This window comes from Carassius gibelio, chromosome B14 (genome assembly GCF_023724105.1).
Source record: "Carassius gibelio isolate Cgi1373 ecotype wild population from Czech Republic chromosome B14, carGib1.2-hapl.c, whole genome shotgun sequence".
NCBI lineage: Eukaryota > Metazoa > Chordata > Actinopteri > Cypriniformes > Cyprinidae > Carassius > Carassius gibelio.
Window position 1 is genome coordinate 12,676,388 of NC_068409.1, and position 13,488 is coordinate 12,689,875.

The window sequence follows — 13,488 nt, forward strand, 5'->3', positions numbered from 1 at the left end:
AATAATGTTAAATCTTTCCAGCACTTTTTAGATAGTCATTCTAAATTCTTTAAATGCAAACTAGGGTTTGTTGGATCAGGAAGATAACTATGAAAATTGAAAGCAAAAGACTTAGACAATAGACATCTTAAAAATCAAGTTTATTTCTTGACATTTGTCCAAGACACTGGAGGAATGTGTATCCAGTGTTTCGAGAAAGAATCTTGTTACAGTTACCTGTGTATGTCTTGAGGTATAGTTGAATCACTATTAAAGCCACTCTTAAATATCTAACAAGACGGGAGGAAATCTCCCTAAAAGCAGTAGAGGGAAAAAAAATTAAGAAAAAATAAAAATAGGGTAGTCACAAAGACTGGCCACTAACAGATTTCAATGGACAAGCTTACAATCGGAAGGAAATCCCTTTTTTATCTCTTCTTGAAGCCATGCAACTTTGCAAAACAGAGCACAGGTGACACAGGGGAAAAAAATAATCTAGAAGCACTAAAGAAAAATTAACAACCTGCTTATTTTGAAAGCATTTTGAGAGCTCTGAGCCTAGATGTGGTAGACACAGCCATGATGTAAAATACAACCACACAATAACATTAGATTCAAAAAGGTACCAAAAAGTACAGTAAAAAAATAACACTTCCATCTCTGGAAATGTAAAAAGGACACAACGAAAAAAAAAAAATTATAAAACAAATGTGAGAAGTGACATTTGTGCCCCCCAATTCCTTATGTTTTCTGTACAAAATGAAGCAGAAGTCCAGATTCCGCCAACTTCCAAAAGTAAAAGACCCCAATGTTCACTGTGACCAGACCGCTGGCTCCTGCTCGGTAGCTTTACGACCTTCAAACAGAGAAAAGACTGAGATTTAGCTGCATGAATCCATGTAAACCGTTAACATGTGAAAAAAAATGAGGTGAAGAGATGGGGGGGGGCCTGTCATGATCTACTGCTACAACCCTACTGGACCACCAAAACCCACCCCCAATTGGATCGCTCTATCTGCCTTCTAGTTGGGCTGGGTAAATGGAGATGACTTCGTTATGGAGCAACACAACCAAATTAACCTTACCATGAGTGGTGGGAAAAATATAATTAAAATGCATACCTGCACTACACATGATCAGTATGGCTTGTAGCTACCCTGGTGAGCCCCACGTCTTGGAGTTTTTCCATAGCTTGTATTGCCCTGGTCTAGGGGGGTAAGAAAAGAGCAGAGAAAGGAACTTGAGTCCCTTGCATTCACAAGAACCTGACGGGGACAGGGAGGAAACCCCAAGGACAATCAGTGCTTACTGTAGTCATATCCGCCGCCGTAGCCATAGTATCCACCCGAGTAATCATAGTTGCCGTAGCCTCCGTATCCACCATAACCTTGTTGGCCGCCGTAGCCATAACCTTGGTTACCGTAGCCTTGATTCCAGTAGTTATTGTAGCCCTGATTCCAGTTCTGACCCTGGCCTATAAAACGAAACCAAACCATTTTTAAACATCATGGCACAGTAATGTGCTGATATCTGTAAGAAACTAGTAAAACCACAAAGCGATTGGTCTCTACTCAAGCGTTGTGGGACATTAGAACGGATTTAGATTAATCAGATCTGGGATCAGCCAAAGCTTTTAAGACAGATTACATCTGAAGACTTATGCGCAAGAGGAATTACATTAAAATACCTGCATGAGAGCAAGAATAAATTCCAACAAGACCATGCATTACAAATTTCATTTTCACAAAAAATCAGAAATTCAGATTCATCAGTTTGTTTAAACCAGCCTCTGTCATAAACATGATCTGCTGCAGAGCTACTTATAGCAGAATTGAACTTGTTCCAAAACCGCAGTAACTTCAGTTACTGAACTGACTTGGCTCAATGAACTGCATTTATATTAGTCATATTTGAAGTTCCCATTCTTCCTGTTTATTACTATTATGTGCTTTTGAAACAATTTGCATTGTATGAAGCTCTTTATAAATAAGTGACGTGCCTCAGTTGTTTTTCTAATGCATATCTCTGTACATGTGTGTGCAGTCATCTATGTAAACTCTGCACAGACTAATGCAGCCTACAGTTTGAGAGGCTGGTGAGACAGTCCAACTGGAGTGAACTTGAAGGGGTACTGACCTCCACGCCCCCTTCCTCTTCCTCCGAAACGACCTCCATACTGCTGCTGCTGGTACACTTCTTTTGGCTGTGCAATCTTAATCTCACACTGGGGAAAAAGAAGAAAAAAGTTAAATGAGTGATTGATATCATAATGGCAGAATGTGTGTCACATCTATCAGTGATTTCAAGCTAAACTTCACACTGGAAACACTCACAAGGCCTTCTTTTCCAGTCGTGTCCTTGGTTCCACTGACGTTGTGATATTTCTTTTCTACAACTTTCTTGACAGACTCTTCTTCCTTGAAGGTAATGAAGACAAACCCTCTCCTCTTATTTGTCTTTGGATCCATTGGAAGTTCAATAGTCTCAATCTGCAGTGGCAAAAATGATCATGTTAACAAATGTGTACAAAAAAATAAAACCTCCAAAACAGCAAACACATCTGTTAATAAAAAAGTCAAAAAAAAAAAAAAACTATGCACAGAAAATGTGCAAAGATCAATCTAGAAACTTGACATGGGCAACATACAGTAATTACATTACAATTACTCTAATTACACAAACACAAGCCAAAGCATTTTTTCCAGGATTTGTTAAACTTGCTTAATCTCTAAAGGAGTGCTTCATTACCTCGCCAAAGGGACCAAAATACTCGCGGATCCTCTCTTCTGTAGTTTCAGGGTTCAGGCCACCGACAAAGATCTTCTTAACAGGTTCTTTCTTCATGGCCATTGCCTTCTTGGGGTCGATCTGTCGTCCATCAAGTCTGTGCTCTTTTTGTGCTAAAACCTGTGCAAAGAGAAACAACGATTTAGCTTACCATCAAAGAAATCACAAGACTTCGGGGTTTTACCGAAGCACGAAAGCTTACCTTGTCTACACTGGCTGGCTCTTTAAAAAGAATAAACCCAAATCCCCTTGATCGCCCAGTGTTGGGGTCCATTTTGATGGTGCAGTCTGTCACCTCTCCAAATTTAGAGAAGTAATCTTTAAGATCCTTTTTACTAGTGTCCCAGCTGAGCCCTCCAACAAACATTTTCCTGAGGAAACGAAGCAGAAGATCGAGAGTGAGACCAGGAGGGGGCGTGGTAGCACACATCTAATAAATGTCCACTATTCTTGCATTTAAAACCCTCTATTTCTACAAATAAATAGAAATAACTACAAGACACCACAGATATATTAATTAAGCAAACAAAAATACAAAAACGCTCGCTTTAGGAAACAATTAAGAGTGCATTTTAAAGCCCCTCTCCGTGTTCAATTCACCGTCGCACGCCCATCCCCCTTCAAAAGACACATGGCGCCAACAAAGACGGGAAGGAACAAAGGATTTTAAGTCCCAACATTTTGCACAATTATTCCTTTAACCTACCCCGCATCTTCCTCTCCTTTGCTGGCATCAATTTGCCCCCCGTCCGATGAGCCATTCTGCGGGTCTTCCTCGTCCCCGGCCGTGTCGTCTGCACCGGTGTCTCCCGGTGCCGCGGCCTGCGCTTCCCCGGTGCCCTCCTCGTACTGCCCGGCTCCGTTCAGATCGTCCTCGTGGCCGTTCTCTGAGGTTTCCATATACTGCTGCTCGGCGTCTGACATGGTGGTAGTTTAATGTGAAAACCTAAAACTGCAGCGAAAGTGAAATGGTTACGAAAGGAAGCCTTATGTAATGCATCTGAACCACCATTTTGAACAGCGGCGCTTGCATTCTCATACGCAACAAGAACATAAACATTTCGTATTCCTACATCATAAATACACACCGTTACGGAGCTATAATTTAATATAAGCGTTAACGCAACTAATACGTACACGGAGGCTAACAAATTCATAATTTACACGTAAATACTTTACCGTAAAAGCAGCAAGTGAAAACTCTTCGTGGAATGCTTTCCGCGGTGTGGGCCCTTCCTTGTTGCGCCGACAAGCGGTCGGTTTTATATTACTGGATGGAAGCTAAAGGAAGTTTAGTAAGGGCTCATTTGATTGGCTGGCTTTGAACGCCTATCATTCTAATAGCCAATCAAACGTGTCGCTTTCACGTCATAGAAACCCTCCCCCAAACGCGCTTCTTCTGAACCTTCGTGTCGAGTAGGGGGAAGAAGTGTTTTTGTTCTTGTTCATGTTGTTTAGCACTTTTAAATTAAGGGAGAAAGGTTTTTAAAGAGAAGCGAGCTATAAAGCAGATAATGCAAGAAACAGGCGCTTGAATTTGGATTTTTTTTGTCTGTTTAGTGAAAATAATAATAGGAAGGAGGTTACAGCTGCTTTAGCAATAGGTCTTTAATTATTTTCATTATTAGATCAGATAATCTTCACTTTCAAAACTTTTAGTGAATTAAATATTTATCACCAGCAGAAGGGTATTTTTTTTTTAATCTTACAATTTTATTTGATGCGGAATAATGCTAAATGTTTCTACTGTTACAAGTAATCAGTGACAGGATACTGTAAATTAGAAAATGTATCTTACAATTTAAATTAACCATGACAATTCAGAACTTACACATTAAGACAGCACAATAAAAAGGGCTAGACAAAATTGCCAAACTTTATTTTATAAAACAGTTCAAATGAGACGTCCAAAAAGGAGCAATACAGTAACTTATTGCTGGTCGATTCTTCTTGCTTGAGGAAAGAAAAAAATAAATCACACTGCTGCCTCCTCTACTACTGTTCCATCAGATATCTTGGGCTTATTGGGGTTATTCTTCATCAACCAGTCTGCAAGCCATGTCTGTAAAGAAAAATAACAGTGCAGAAATATTATATCGATATACAAGAGTCAACATTTGAAGTGGATCAAAACCTTTCATCAAGTTGTCCTAAATCCTAAATGCATTATTTTGATTAACTTTTTTGATCCACCTCAAATGTTGACTACTGTTTTATGAAATCCAGAAAAAAAAGTTTAATCTGGATCAGAACTGTCCAAGTCTTTTATTTGAAGAAAGTGAACAGCACAGTAAAACAATATAAATATCCCTTTCCATAATCAGCTTTTTTTAAACAATCAACCCCTCACCTGACCAACAGCAAATAAATACAAACAAATATACATGGAATAAGTGATGCAAATAGTTGAAACTTCTTTTGACTGGTTCATCTCTGTTGATTGTGTCAGTCATTGTTATTAATTTTCAGCGATAAATGTAAATGTAAAGCATTTACTAAACTGGAAGTTTTTGTAGTAAACAGTTGTAGAGATTTATTATATTTTGTGCATGAAATCAACCCATCTGCTAGGATCGGTATTATCCTGATTTTTTTTGGGGATCAAAGGCATCCCATTCCTACTTAAAAGTTTTAAACAACATTCTGAAGGTTTGGATTAAGATCAATTGTCCTTTTTTCTGTGTCAAAAGACAGGAAACCAGTTTAACAATTTTATAGAAATACTTCCAAAATTACAATTCTTTCATTATGTATTTGCCCTCAATTAATTTCAAATCTATCTGAAGGACTTTTAAATCAAAAGAGAGACTTACAAAAGGGTCCAGTGGCTTTTTCTTGCTCAGCTCTGTCAGTCCGGTGAGAAGTGTTGGGTTGACGTACCGGCTCAGGTAATCTTTGGCAGCATCTCCCATAGGAATAGGTTCAATCACAGCTGAAACAGATGACAAAGACCAAAAGTACGCTTTCATATCCTGTTCACTGAACTCATCTGGACAAGGTTGGATTGACTCACAGTTGGGAAACATGAACCTGATCTCCCTCTCCGCAGCAGAGAAGGATTCACTGCCATGCACAGCGTTTCTCAGGTCACACGTGCCAAATCTCGCTCTCAGACTGAGGGTGGCATTCACATTGAGGATGTGTGCCCAGAGGTGTATTTCCCAGAAAGAAGAAATATGACTGTTAGCCTACATATATTACAGCATGCATAATAAATATAGCTTTGTTGTAATGACAAATGAACTGTGTGATTGATTTAGGCATTGGTTTTGGTGAACACTGGTTTTGTAAATTATTATCCCGAAGTCCATAAAATCCAACAAAAGCATCTCATTTATTTTGCCAGGGATTTAAAAGGCACAGTTATTGGTGCACTGTGATAGTTCTCCCTACAATACATGAACAAAATTACTTTAAGTCCATTTTATCATTAAACCACCTGCATAGACAGAAGATTCTTTCAGTGCCACTCATTACCAGTCAGGATGTGTCTCTCTAGCTTTTATGCTGCTGACTGGTCCCATTATGGCTTTCCAGGTGGCAATAGCCTGGTGTCGGGCCAGTGCTAGAGCAACAACCGGTCCAGAGCTCATGAAGGCAGTCAAATGGGGAAAATGCAGCTTCCCATAATGCTCAGCGTAGAAATCACTGCATTGCTCTGGACTTAGCTGAAGTCTTCTTTTCTGGTAAATGGAAAAATCAAAATAAGAACGATGCGAATCTAATTCTTAAAATAAAGCACTGGCTACACAATATTAACTATTAGCTGATAAGGTTATATTTATTTAATAAACAGACGCCTCTATCCAAGCGAGTTACACATGAGAAATACATGCGATTAGTACCGGCAAGAAGGAAGGAAATAGATACCGTGATAGCATAGTTTTTTGCCGTTTTAATACATTTCATCAGACTAATTTTAAACAATGTAATGGCATGACACTACACGACTGTCTTGTGCTTACAAAATGACCAGAATAAGGGATTGTCAATTCAGCACGTGAATATTTCACATTATGCGTAGTGCAAAAATTGTATTGTACAAAAAAAAAATAAAAAACACATGCCACGTGTGACATGTCCGATCAATACGTAACTTACCTGAAGAATTGTAAAGCCAGATTGAAGAATAAGATCCTCAATTTCATCAGTTTTGTGGATGGCATCAGGTTTGATTAAAGCCAGGGTTCTCTCCACGAAGATACGAGGAGCAGGCATCTGTTTTTGAGGACTGTCGCACTCCATTTCAAACAGCTAAGTTATTGTTAACGCTATTTTTCAGTTTTTAAGGTGCTGGACTTTAACAATTACAATTAAAGTTGTTGAACAGCCAAGGGAACATTTCCCAAATTATAAAGTGCAAAACGTTTACAAGAATGGAAGGACAATTAACGTTTTCTTACAACAGTAAAATAGCTCATTTAATTCAAGCGTCTGTTTCATGTCTAGTCCTCACCGTTGATTCTGGTTTGTTGACCTTGTTGCTAGGCAACAGTCAAATAAATTAAATCCACAGTCGCGCCATCTAGCGGCTATTCAATCCTAGTTCAATGATTCGCATAGTTGCGTTTCTTTTGTACTTTAAAGGCAGGGAAATTGTAAAAAGTAAACACAAAGTCAACTGTAACTTTTTAAAAGACTTTTTATTTAGACATTAGAAAAGGTGTCTATCTGGTTCCAATGGTCACCTGCCACACTCTGATCAGGTTGTCAGTGTAGCCAGCAAAGAGAGTCTGTGATGAGAAAAGAGACAGGAATTATAATCATGCATCTCTTTAGAAGCACTTGCTACTGATTTCAAATCATTTACTGCCCCCTCATATTTGCAGGACTGTCACCATAAGGTTTCAGATGTTAGAAGTGATTGGGAATAATCAACGGGAGCAGCTGATCAAGCCAACATTTGCAGACTAATGAAATGCAAGGAATAGTTCAGAAACTCATTCTGGGCAGTAAAGGCTACTGTAAATAAAACATACCTGTCCGTCAGCAGACCAGGCCAGACAAGTGCACTGAGGTGGCTCAGCCTTGCTGTTGGTGGTGATGATGTCCTGCTTCAGCTCATCAACAATGATCTTGCCCTCCAGATCCTGTTGAGAGAAAACCATCAGCTTTGCAACAGCAATGTATGATATGAAACCTGGTTGGGCCAACAGTTCTCAGAAACAGCCTCTTTATCATCATAGAATTACAGAAGGCATTGAACTTTCATCACTGATTTCTGTGGTCCAATATACTTCCAATATTTAATATATAAGACAGCAAAAGGACATTTTTGCATTTGAAAAACCTTGCATATGGAGCATATATGAATGGGATGCGTTCATGTACATAAACTCACCCAGATCTTGATGCTAGGTCCAGTGGCGGCACACAGCCAGTAGCGGTTGGGGCTGAAGCAAAGGGCATTGATGTTGTCACCACCGTCCAGGGTGTAAAGGTGCTTGCCCTCGTTCAGGTCCCACAGCATGGCTTGTCCATCCTGTAATGAGGACAAACAAATTCAAATAGGAAATTTAAAAAGGAGTTCTGAAAACTGAATTTTTTCCCCACCCCCCCATGTTTTTTTGTATTCAGAAACAGCCTCTTTTATAATCACATGAATTCAGATGGCATTAAGGTTTCATCATCTTTACCTGGTCATCTCAGAACTCTAACCTGTTGACTAACTGCATTAGTGAAAACTAGAAAAAAAAAAAGTGACCAGTACCTTTCCACCAGAGGCACACAGAGATCCATCAGGTGACACGGTCACGGTGTTCAGGTATCCAGTGTGGCCAATGTGGTTGGTCTTCAGCTTGCAGTTAGCAAGATTCCATACCTGTAACAAACACGTAACTTTGAATATTTGCCAATGCAGACAGTCTGTCTATCCATGCAAGCTGCCCTGATTAAGTTGTTCCCTTTTTAGGTTTCAATCTGTTACCCATCATAATTGCAGGACTTGTCATCAGAGCCCAAGAGCTCAGACAATATGTTTGTGGATTTGTTTAATCACAGGGTAAAGTCATTACAAATACAGAGCGACTATTCTAGTTTACATTAAGGGACAGACAAAGGTCTCACCTTGACCGTTTTGTCCCATCCGCCGGACACAATGATGGGGTTGCTGCTGTTGGGAGAGAAACGCACACAGGACACCCATTCAGTGTGGCTGTCATCCTGTGGGCGAGTCAAAAAGGGTTTCAGAACAGCAAACCAAACATTAACCTAAACATCAGGGTATCTGTGGAGTTTTTAATACTAAAGCCTTTATGACATGCACATTAAATACTGCATTTGATCATCCAGTACAAACTCTAAATAAAATGCATCTCAGATTCTTTCACTTAAACAGGCAGACATTTACATGATGACTTAATCGCCTTTTGTACTTTATCAAATTAAGAAATATTGAGATTCCGTTTCGATTTAAGTCCTCTTAAGATGACAAGATTTGTTGTACCATATAAATGAAGACTTAATGACCTTAAATTGAATCAGACTGAACTTATACAAGACTAATATGATTTTCCAGGACCCCTAAGAAAACCCTGATTAAATTTTCCCTGTTTATGTTAGATGGTCAAAGACTACGTCCACTAACAACCTCTCCATAAAGTGAGCTCTAAACCTGTATAAAGAGCATTTAGAGGCCCACCTGGATGGTGTACTTGCAGACTCCCAGGGTGTTCCACAGCTTGATGGTCTTGTCTCTGGATCCAGACACGATCTGACGGTTGTCAGCAGAGAAAGCCACGCTCAGAACATCCTTGGTGTGTCCAACAAAACGGCGGGTTGTAGTGCCACTGAGTGAGAAAAACAGACAAATTCAGTTTAATCAGACATCAAGATGTAATGGTGCAAACTATGTTCTTAAATCTGATCGCACACTCCAGAAAAAATATGGTATGGAATTATTCTGACTATAAAGTTGGTTTTAAAGTTTATCACCATAACAGGCTATTTTACAATTTTTTAAGGAAAATAAAAATTCTAAAGACTAAACTTTACATAACTACTTGTGCTTACAATTCTTAAGTTTTTCTGCATCCATCTTGTGGAAGTATATTTATAATTGTTGTCCAAAAAATGTTCACAGACCAGATAAAGACAATATTTACGTTGGGGGGGTTCTTCATCCTTAAATACTATACACTTATATGATAAGTGTGTGTGTGGGGGGGCTGGGGTAATATAACAAATTGTTCTCCAAATAATATTTAGACATTCATAATATTAAATTTTTCACAGTATAATCACGGCCTTCATGAAAGATACTATTAAGAATTTAAGGAGGAGGTCTCTCGCTCACAGATGATGGTATCTTTCCATCTGGCATCTAGGACTATCATATTTGGGGGTCTGTGGCATCTAACAGATTGAAAACTTCTGACACACAATTGCACATTCATTGGGTTTCTAAGAGTTTTAAGTTCAGAAACAGCCTCTTTATCATCACAGTGACACAGATGGCATTCAAGTTTCATCACCACTTCGGATCCAGTGGAACAGATTTCAAATGACTGCCCTTTCCCTCCAAATACTCACGTGGTCAGGTCCCACAGGCGCAGGGTGCTGTCCCAGGAGCCAGACAGGGCGAACTGACCATCAGACGAGATTACAACATCACTCACAAAGTGGGAATGGCCCTTCAGAGCACGCTGGGGGATGCCATAGCTGGTCTCATCACGGGTCAGCTTCCACATGATGATGCTCTTGTCTGTATAGAGGACAAGAGAAGATCACCCAACAGTTCTGGAAGCATTTTATACATTAATAAAACACTAACGTAAGTACTACCATTCACCAATGTTGCATTATAAACATCTATTTTACAATAAACGAGCTCTCGATAGTGTAAAATATTAAAATAGTGTAAAAGATTAAAATATCAGTGTTATACAGAACAAGAACTGAACGGAGTTATTCAGCGTCAGTTTAAAAGCTCGTGTGTTCGTTGTGCTCCAGCGCGGCTCTGAAGACACTTACCCCGGGACGCGGAAAGAATCATGTCGGGAAACTGGGGTGTGGTGGCGATTTGGGTGACCCATCCACTATGGCCCTTGAGGGTCCCCCTTACTGTCATCTGTTCGGTCATTTTGGCTTAGGAAAAAATCACCTATGAAGGTGGATGGACTTGGATTTTGTCGGAGGGCCGAGTCCCCCTATATCTCTCACACTGTGGCAAGAGGAAAAGGAAGGAGCACACCGGAAGCAAAACTCTTGAGGGTGAACCGTCTTCTTCAGTCCGCGTTTTCGCGTCAGATAGCTCATGTGAACAGTTTACTGCCATCTAGTGTGTATATTACAGACGTCTTATTTTATTGTTAATGTTAATAAATGTGTATGTGTTTTAGTGTATTATTCATTAAGATATGTATGTTTATATTTATACATGTATACAAAATCTATGTGATGTTTTACCAAAGACTAGAGGGACTTACATTCTTGAATGTTTCCTGTGTTGTACAATCATTAAAACAGTATGTTTGCTACAGGTGTATAAGGTGCAAGTTGTTAAAATGGTGTAGAGTAGACTCAAGTGGTTATTTTTTTTTTTTTACATGAATATATGCAGGACTGGGCAAAGATACACCAATATGTATGTAAAGATACCAAATACCTTCATTTTAAGTGTATCAAAAATATTACAAAATACAGCAGCCACACCATGTATAAAAATAAACTACTATATTTTGTATTTAACAAGTAAATAAGTAAACAATGTTTGACAGTAGCTTTTCTCTGCTCAAGTCATGCAAAATATCTAACAAATTCAACCAGTTAACAGATTAAATATTCACATATCAGATGAAGGATACTTTTAAAGTAACAGTTTAATAAGTAACAGTTTGTGAATTACTCATAATAATGGTATCCTAATGGTATCCTGGTCAAGGAGTATTGACCCAACTCAAACCACTGAAACTATCGAAAGCCTTAGAAGTACAGTATAGTGTACTAGTAATAGTGTACTAACAAGTCTGGTCAAACTACTGAATAGGCACCAATTAGAGGACGCATTTTTATGATGGCATCATGTAGACATTTTACAGTATTTTAAAACTACAAAAATACAAAACACTAAATACATTCATCATAAATACTGCCCATCCCTAAATATATGCATATTACCTTTAGCAACACCAAGAAAAATCTACAGTGAACCAGTAAACAAATGACAATTGGTTCAGTTTCACAAACAATACAATAAAAAAATTATAATGTTTTATTTTTTGCTTGTTATAGTTAAAATACTATAGTATTGTTTAAATATAGACTGCTTACAACAGCCTACCATACTTAAAATATTAATAAAATGTTAATATATTAATATAAATATAAAAATAACAATATATAATAATTTTACCAATATATGAGTAAAGTGTTGGTTAAATTAATGTTCATCAAATTTCAGAGGGGATGGTTTGGTCAATTTTTTTTTTTTTTTTTGTGTATGTATGTATGTATGTATAAGCTATATACACACACAGCATATGTATGTATATAGTCAAACCTCCACTTGCCCAAATTAAATCAGCTATCCCACGCATGAAAACAAAAAAGCCCCAAATATAATTTATTTCATTGTTTATTCACTCACATGTTTCTTTTTTTGTGCTGAACACAAAAGAAGATATTTTGAAGAATCTGGGTAACCAAACAGTTGACACATTGTTCTTCAAAATAGCTTTACGTTTAGCAGAAGAAGGAAACCCATTAAGGGTTAAAACTACTTTTGAGTGAGTACATGAAGGTATAAAAATAAAACACTAATTTATTTAATTTTTAGAATAATTATTCCTTTAATGTTAATAAAACACCAAACACAAAGAGAAAAATCACTAAATACACTTGACTGAAAAACTTTAATACAGTTGCTTTAATAGGATCAATGAATAAAGTGTTTTATTATTATATTTGTTCATTACATTTTTTTAATGCTCCTGCTAAATACACCTATTATACCTGAAAATAAAACACTGTTTATTTTATTTGTATATTATGTGTATTTGTAATGTGCATCTTAGTTCTCATTTTTTTAATAACAAAGAAAAAATAATAACAACATTTTTTATTTTCACCCACTTTGGCCTAAATTTCTGTATTTTTGTACCTTAATAGGCTTTGTCTTTATAATAGGGAAATTAGTTTGGCTGTAATGCTCAAACAGCTTGCAAAATAGAAAAACCAACATGACAAAGAATCGTGATAAAATCTTGATATAAAAAAATAAAATAAAATAAAATGAAATATTGTACCATATCGTACATCCCGTAGCCGAGGACAAACAAACCCATACAACCCCCCCAAAACAACATACATAATTGTCTATATTGTACATTGTCTATTTTTATGTTATTTTTTTTATTATCTGTGTCCTGTCTTGTCACTGTCATACTGTTGCACTGTGGAGCCCCTGTCACTAAAACAAATTCATCGTGTGTGTAAACATACCTGGCAAAAAAGCTTATTCTGATTCTAATATAATATAATACATATAATATAATATAATATAATATAATATAATATAATATAATATAATATAATATAATATAATATAATATAATAATAACAAGGGCAAAAATAAAGGGCAAGGAAAAAGTACTTTCTCTAATTCAAAGCAATAAATTAATTATTTATTTTTAAAAAATAAAAAGAAAGAAAGAATAGAGAAGGAAATATATTGGACTAACAGGTTAGGTTACCATTATTTTAAGGCACAACATCTTGTGTAAT

The 13,488-nt window shown here is 37.4% G+C and overlaps 3 protein-coding genes across 5 annotated transcripts; all 3 read right to left on the reverse strand.

The window, feature by feature from the left end:
• Positions 1–121: 121 nt before the first annotated feature.
• On the reverse strand, positions 122–4,094 carry LOC127971801 (heterogeneous nuclear ribonucleoprotein A/B). 2 transcript variants are annotated; one of them, XM_052575031.1, is made up of 9 exons: positions 3,946–4,094; positions 3,473–3,718; positions 2,969–3,137; positions 2,728–2,886; positions 2,313–2,468; positions 2,116–2,203; positions 1,289–1,453; positions 1,101–1,186; positions 122–835 (listed from the first exon to the last, which is right to left on the reverse strand). In XM_052575031.1, exons 2-8 carry the CDS (start codon positions 3,688–3,690, stop codon positions 1,116–1,118), a joined length of 1,026 nt encoding a protein of 341 aa, XP_052430991.1. In that variant the 5' UTR covers positions 3,691–3,718; positions 3,946–4,094; the 3' UTR covers positions 122–835; positions 1,101–1,115. The 2 variants fall into 2 exon arrangements, with proteins under 2 accessions (XP_052430991.1, XP_052430992.1); XM_052575032.1 differs by lacking the exon at positions 1,101–1,186.
• Positions 4,095–4,338: 244 nt separating this feature from the next.
• Positions 4,339–7,282, reverse strand: nme5 (NME/NM23 family member 5). 2 transcript variants are annotated; one of them, XM_052575035.1, is made up of 5 exons: positions 6,868–7,282; positions 6,244–6,449; positions 5,780–5,880; positions 5,580–5,698; positions 4,342–4,828 (listed from the first exon to the last, which is right to left on the reverse strand). In XM_052575035.1, exons 1-5 carry the CDS (start codon positions 7,009–7,011, stop codon positions 4,742–4,744), a joined length of 657 nt encoding a protein of 218 aa, XP_052430995.1. In that variant the 5' UTR covers positions 7,012–7,282; the 3' UTR covers positions 4,342–4,741. The 2 variants fall into 2 exon arrangements, with proteins under 2 accessions (XP_052430994.1, XP_052430995.1); XM_052575034.1 differs by having other exon boundaries at positions 4,339–4,828; positions 5,580–5,880.
• Positions 7,283–7,390: 108 nt separating this feature from the next.
• Positions 7,391–10,974, reverse strand: LOC127971803 (guanine nucleotide-binding protein subunit beta-2-like 1). The gene is made up of 8 exons (XM_052575033.1): positions 10,738–10,974; positions 10,297–10,468; positions 9,407–9,554; positions 8,833–8,928; positions 8,477–8,587; positions 8,108–8,248; positions 7,746–7,856; positions 7,391–7,499 (listed from the first exon to the last, which is right to left on the reverse strand). Exons 1-8 carry the CDS (start codon positions 10,844–10,846, stop codon positions 7,434–7,436), a joined length of 954 nt encoding a protein of 317 aa, XP_052430993.1. The 5' UTR covers positions 10,847–10,974; the 3' UTR covers positions 7,391–7,433.
• Positions 10,975–13,488: the final 2,514 nt, after the last annotated feature.

What these genes read in the sequence shown, in the direction of transcription:
- LOC127971801 (XM_052575031.1), bottom strand. Translation starts at nt 3,690, where the DNA reads ATGTCAGACGCCGAGCAGCAGTATATGGAAACCTCAGAGAACGGCCAC. An exon ending in AGCCAGCCAGTGTAGACAAG is followed by an intron (nt 2,887 to 2,968) that starts GTAAGCTTTCGT and finishes CTCTTTGCACAG; the next exon opens with GTTTTAGCACAAAAAGAGCA. An exon ending in ATTTTGGTCCCTTTGGCGAG is followed by an intron (nt 2,469 to 2,727) that starts GTAATGAAGCAC and finishes TTGCCACTGCAG; the next exon opens with ATTGAGACTATTGAACTTCC.
- nme5 (XM_052575034.1), bottom strand. Translation starts at nt 7,011, where the DNA reads ATGGAGTGCGACAGTCCTCAAAAACAGATGCCTGCTCCTCGTATCTTC. An exon ending in CTGGCTTTACAATTCTTCAG is followed by an intron (nt 6,450 to 6,867) that starts GTAAGTTACGTA and finishes TCCATTTACCAG; the next exon opens with AAAAGAAGACTTCAGCTAAG. An exon ending in AGAGAGACACATCCTGACTG is followed by an intron (nt 5,881 to 6,243) that starts GTAATGAGTGGC and finishes TGCCACCCTCAG; the next exon opens with TCTGAGAGCGAGATTTGGCA.
- LOC127971803 (XM_052575033.1), bottom strand. Translation starts at nt 10,846, where the DNA reads ATGACCGAACAGATGACAGTAAGGGGGACCCTCAAGGGCCATAGTGGA. An exon ending in GATTCTTTCCGCGTCCCGGG is followed by an intron (nt 10,469 to 10,737) that starts GTAAGTGTCTTC and finishes TCCTCTATACAG; the next exon opens with ACAAGAGCATCATCATGTGG. An exon ending in GACCTAGCATCAAGATCTGG is followed by an intron (nt 7,857 to 8,107) that starts GTGAGTTTATGT and finishes TTCTCTCAACAG; the next exon opens with GATCTGGAGGGCAAGATCAT.